This window comes from Triticum aestivum, chromosome 1D, assembly GCF_018294505.1.
Source record: "Triticum aestivum cultivar Chinese Spring chromosome 1D, IWGSC CS RefSeq v2.1, whole genome shotgun sequence".
In the NCBI taxonomy this organism is placed as follows: domain Eukaryota; kingdom Viridiplantae; phylum Streptophyta; class Magnoliopsida; order Poales; family Poaceae; genus Triticum; species Triticum aestivum.
Window position 1 is genome coordinate 372,426,652 of NC_057796.1, and position 6,041 is coordinate 372,432,692.

Sequence of the window (6,041 nt, forward strand, 5' to 3'; positions counted from 1 at the left end):
CAGCAAGAGCTTTGTATCCCCAGAATAAAGAACACATGCTATATATGTGTATTATTGTGGAATGTTTTAGTTTATAAGCTTTTGTTTATAAACGTGTGGCGACTGTTACGTCTGAGCCATGTTTTGGGGCGTGACAACTTTAGTGGTGTCAGAGCAAATGGTTAAATAAAATTAAAACTGTTGCAACTAATGGGGGATAGCCAGGGTATTATTTTTGCCCGCGTAAGTTAGAAATGCTCGTTTTTGTGCTTATCAGATGTGAAGCTCACATTTTATTTTGTTCCATTTTGATTATATGTCTGATCGTGAAATTTAGTATTTCACTTCTTATGCATGCACTTTGTTGGTACTAATATGTATGGTAAGAGATGTCGTTCTCCTTTATGTTGGGAAGAAATTGGTGAGAGGAAATATATAGGCCCGGAGTTAGTTCAACGGGCAGAGGAAAAACTACGAGTAATTTGGGAGCATTTAACGGCGGCACAGAAACGTCAAAAGAAAGAAGCAGACACCAAACGAAGGGAAGTTGAATTTCAGGAGGGAGATCTAGTGTACCTAAAAGTTTCACCTCGAAAAGGTACGAGAAGTTTTGGTTTAAAAGGAAAGTTGAGTCCAAGGTATGTAGGACCTTTTCAGATTATTGGCAGAGTTGGACCGGTAGCTTACCGATTAGAGCTGCCTCCAAATTTGTCAGGAGTACATAATGTTTTGCATGTATCCACACTAAAGAAATGCGAGACACCGCCAGAAGCAACACAACTACCAATTGTGGAACTGAAGCCAGACCTATCATACGAAGAATACGCCATAAGAATATTAGATGTGAATGATTGGGTAATGAGAAAAAGGACTATCCGATTTGTCAAAGTCCAGTGGAGTAACCACACTGAGGACGAGGCGGCCTGGGGAAAAGAAGATGAACTTCACAAAAACTTTCCGCATCTTCTATCGACCGGTAATTAAATTTCGAGGACGAAATTTTTATAAGGAGGGAAGGATCTAACACCCGTGTGTTACTTAAGGATAATTAAAATGCATAGGTTGCCATTTAGAATTAAATTTTGCTTAATCATCATTTTTTCTAAGAACTCGGGCATGCTAGTTTTTATAAATAATTTTGGAGATCAATATATTAAGACTAGTACGTGCATGCTAAGCATTAGTAGATTTTTCTTTACACAAGCTAGCTTAGAAGATGGTGGAGTACTACATTTGCTTTAGTCCACGTACATGTACATGCATGCATCAATGCATGGCAACCGCATCCGTCGTGTCTGCTCGATCTCTATCTTGTCACCCAGTTGCCTTAATGCATGTACGAGTAGCCTGCCAACTAGCTCATACTGGTGGTTAGCTGCATTTTCTTCTCTCGATAGGCCAGCTAGCTCTTGTACTGCATTGTACTACCGCATAGGATGGTACACATTTTGCATGCGGTATTGGCGTGCCTCCTCGCTGGACTCTGACATGTACGTGTCATTTGCTCTGATACCATTTTAGCTGTCTTGCCTAGGTCCTGTCTCGGGGCGTGACAGCGGTAGCACTAGATATTCCCCCAAGACAGGAGGGGTGAGGCCCTAGCAGTCGTGCTCGTGCCGGCGTAGTTGCCTACAATGATCCGATCCTATCCCATCGGATGATCGTCTTGCTGCCATGAATACGCAATAGCCACGGACTGTGGTGCCGTTCCTGCTTCGACCAGGAAGAACACCAACAAAATTATTCAGGAACACACTCATGCCGGGACAATTGACTGTATTTTAATCTTCAAGAGCAAGGTTCTTTTTTAGTTTGTTTTCTTGTATTTTAAGATCTGGCCATCTCCAGATCATTACCATATGAAGGTAATTTTATTATGTTTGATCATTTAAATTTGTTAGGTTTTCTTCCCGAATATTCATCATGTCTACTAGAATTACCAAGATGATTTTGATGCTGCAAAGGTAAGATGAAACAAAAGCCGAAAGTTGAGGCTCAGTCTCAAGCGGATGCCCTTGACAGATATTTGTGAGAGACACTTAACTTGATTCTGAAAATTAAGCTGCAGATGTGAATGTTGATAAAGGAATGCAACAGAGGTTGAGGCTCCTGATGCAAAAAACGGATGATGGTAATTTTGTCGATGAAGGGGGTGCATATAATACTCAACAGATTGGCGACAATATCACTTGAAAAAGTTATATTGAAAAAGATTAAGTATAAAGATATGATTGAAGATTTTATTTCACGAAATACTAGATGGATGCTCCTTTTTTGGTAGAACATGAGGTTAGTTTGTTGTTGTACTATCATTTACTATTTTTTAGCATAAGTATTGATATATGTCTAAATATTATTCAAAATAAAACATACTTGAAACTATATAATAAAGTGAGACTGTGCTTTATGCATATTAGTTCTTCTGTTATATGAATTGCTCAAAATTTTGGCCCTGTTTTTGGCTTTCGCCCAGGGCCCCGAATTCCTGGAGACGACCATGTGTCTACTACAACAGGTTCTGCCCGGCTTCAGCGAGGGAGGGACGATGATGGTAGCGCGCCTTTGGCTCGCTCTATTGCTTGTAGTTGTCGCTAGGTGGTCTACGAATCTGGTTGTATTTTTTATTATTTTTATTGTGTTTTTTGAACTTTTATTATTTCTGATATTCGTTGTACTACCATAATTGAAGATGAATATATCGGAAGTTTTCTCGCAAAAAATTGTGCTTCCTCCATTTTCTTATACAAGGCCACTTCGTTTTTCGTACCAAACTTTGACTTATGATTTTGATCAACAAAATATGAATTATATGCTATAAAAATATATCATTGGAAAGTTTTTTGAAATGTGCATCCAATGAAATACTTTTTGTTGCACATAACTCACTTTTTGTTAGTAAAATTAATGGTCAGAGTTAGACATAAAAATATGAAGTGGCCTTGTATAAGAGCATGGAGGGAGTATGATTTTTATATTAAAGTGACAAAAATAATGCAATAGCAATTTTTTTACGGCAACTTGAGGCATTAATGCATAAGTTAAGATAGAATTTGCAGTTCAGCTCTCATCAACGATACGATGGGAAAAGTTAATTGTACATTATTTCTAGAGTAATTTTTGCGAAAGTTCTCTGTTTTGTTGAAATCCTAATACTTGACTGTCACGTGTTTACTGTAGCTGGTGGAAAAAAGGCAAAATTTACTGCTGATTTCTAGTACAAAAAAATTGGAAGAAGGAGCATGGCTCTCATTCAAAATTTTCTGCTGATTTATTTACAGGACCCCAGACAAGTCTCATAGCCTGCACATTTTATAAACGAACAAACCCCGAAGCAGGTCCCGCAAAAAAGTCTGAATTATATTGGCATCTTCGTTCCCATCCTCCACGCTCCGCTTGTTCCATTGGTGATGGCACGAGGTTGCTCTACCAATGGGCAATGGCCATCCTTATCGAGAGCGAAAACGTCAACACCACCATCCCCACCCACTTGACTTTGACCGTTGACCCGCTGACATCACCCCCACTCGTTCTTAAGGCCTCGGCCGCCCGCACTTCCTCCCCCCACTGTCCCCAGTAGCTCAGGCTCAGCAATCCCCGCCAATAGCCATGGATGCGCTCGTCGCCGGACAGCAGGCCAGGCGGCGGATCCGGCCGCCGGAGCCGCTCGTGATGGCCGCCTCCCCGACCACGCCGGCCGCGTTCAAGTGCCCGATCTCGCTCGAGGTGATGCGCTCGCCGGTGAGCCTCCCCACCGGCGCGACATACGACCGGGCGTCCATACAGCGCTGGCTCGACTCCGGCCACCGCACCTGCCCGGCCACGCGGCTGCCGCTCGCGTCCACCGACCTGGTGCCCAACCTGCTCCTTCGCCGCCTCATCCACCTGCACGCCGCCACGCTGCCCCCCTCGCCCTCGCCCGAGGAGGCGCTCTCGCAGCTCGCCGCCTCGCACGGTGAGCCCGCCGCTGCGGAGAAGGCCGTGCGCTCGCTGGCCGCCAAGATCGCGCCGGAGAAAGGGAAGCAGGCCTCCGTCGCGTCCGCCGTCGCCGCTGATCTCGACTCCACCGTGCCGGCGCTCCTCTCCTTCGCCAAGGGGGGCGCCGGCACCGACGCGCGCGTCGACGCGGTGAGGATCCTGGCCACTGTGGCGCCGGAGATGGTGCCCTACCTGACCCGGGACGGCACGGAGAAGCGTGGACGGGTCAAGATGGCCGTGGAGGCCATGGCTGCCGTCTTGTCCGCGGGCGGAGTCAGCGAAGATGCCAAGAAAGCCCTCATCACCGTGCTCGTGGCCGGCGATCTGGGACGCGTCGTGGCAACGCTGCTTGCCGCAGGTCCCACCGGCGTTGTGGTTCTCGAGGCGATCCTTACGTCGCCCGTGCCGGACGCCGACGTGAAGACCGCAATCGCCGACAGGTCGGAGCTGTTCCCCGATCTGGTGAGGATCCTCAAGGAGGCCGCGTCACCGGCAGCCATCCTGTGCATGGCCGCGGCCGTGCAGGTACGCGGGCGGCCCGCCCGAGCGTCGATGGTCCGAGCCGGTGGAGTGCCCGCGCTCGCGCTGGCCGTGGCGGCCGCGCCCACGGCCGCGGCGGAGTCGGCGCTGATGTTACTAGTAGAGGCAGCCCGCTGCAGCGATGGTAAAGCAGCCATCGCCGACGACGCGGCGGAGGTGGCGGCGGCCGTGATGGGCAGGATGATACGGGTGGGGCAAATGGGGCGCGAGGCCGCGGTGGCGCTGCTGTGGCTGTCCTGCTGCGCGGGGGGCGGGGACCGGAAGATGAGGGAGGCGCTGGCAGCCGCGCCGGAAGCGGTGGGGAAGCTGCTGGTGGTGATGCAAGGGGACTGCTCGCCGGCGACGTCGAGGATGGCCGGCGAGCTGCTGAGAGCCGTGAGGATGGAGCAGGAGAGGAAGGGCATGGTCTCCTCCTCCTACGACAGCCGCACCATCCATGTCATGCCTTACTAGCAGCAAGTAAATTTGTCGAGCTAACCCGCTGTGCAAATTGTGTTTGCTTCCATTGGTGAAATCGCTGTGCAAACTGAAATAACAAGGACAAATTCAGAGTGGGGACGCAAGAAACCAAGTCAAAGTGGGCAAGATAGCATTTTTGTTTGGAAAAATGTCGAGATACTCGCAGTATTACCTGTACATGCGACCGTAATTTGGACGCGTAGTGGAGTGGATGGCTACCTCTTGTTCTCTTCTGAATTGGTGGTGTGCTACTGCGCTTATTTTAGATGCCTTTCGCAGTGGTTTTGTTAGTTTTGGTCAATGGACTGATCAACACACACGCGGTCGACATGTCATCGGGACCGGCCTGCAAATGTGTTGCTTCCATTGGTGAAAATCGCGCTGCAAATTGAATTAACAACGAGAATTTTGATCGCAAAAACGAAGAGTGTGTGCCGTTGAAATCCTCTCGCAGCTCCCCTAGCGTCGGGGCAGGGATCAGACCGGGCCAGATCCAAGCTGGCCGGGTGTGAGGGCGGCGACTGGAGCTTGGCTGGAGGCGTGGTGGGGCGGCGGGTCTGGCAGGGACAGACAACGCTGTGGTGGCGCGTCGATGGTGGAGGCGGCGCTGTCAGGAGATGGTGGCAGGAGCTCACGATCAGGCGGGTGACGGTGCTGAGATGGCTGGGCCAGAATGGAGTTCTTGCGAGCAGCGACAGGCCGGTCACCTCTGCGTGCGGTGTGGTGAGCGGCGGTGTGCTTCGGATGTTACCGACATGGGCGTCAGAGCATCTCTAGCCGACCCGTATAAATGATCAAACCCATAAAATAACGTTTTTTGCAGTTCCAGTTAAAAAAAAACGAGCCTAAACAGACCTTGCAAAATCGTTCGACCTTAAAAATTTTTAAGGGGCCCTGCAAACGCGAACGCGAAACCCTCATATATATACAGTTTTGAGGGCAACTTTATCAGGGCCCGGCATACCGGTCAACGTTGGCGGTTGAGAAATCTTTGCTCCCGCCAACGCCATGAAGCTCGCCCGGCCGCCGCGGCTATTTTTTTTAAATAATACATTTTTTAATTAATTTTCATAAATATTACGCTGGAT

The 6,041-nt window shown here is 48.8% G+C and overlaps 1 protein-coding gene across 1 annotated transcript; it reads left to right on the plus strand.

The window, feature by feature from the left end:
* Window positions 1–3,402: 3,402 nt before the first annotated feature.
* LOC123182167 (U-box domain-containing protein 29) lies at window positions 3,403–5,190 on the plus strand. The gene has a single exon (XM_044594644.1). The coding sequence runs from the start codon at window positions 3,586–3,588 to the stop codon at window positions 4,945–4,947; it is 1,362 nt and encodes a 453-aa protein (XP_044450579.1). The 5' UTR covers window positions 3,403–3,585; the 3' UTR covers window positions 4,948–5,190.
* The last annotated feature ends 851 nt before the right edge of the window (window positions 5,191–6,041 follow it).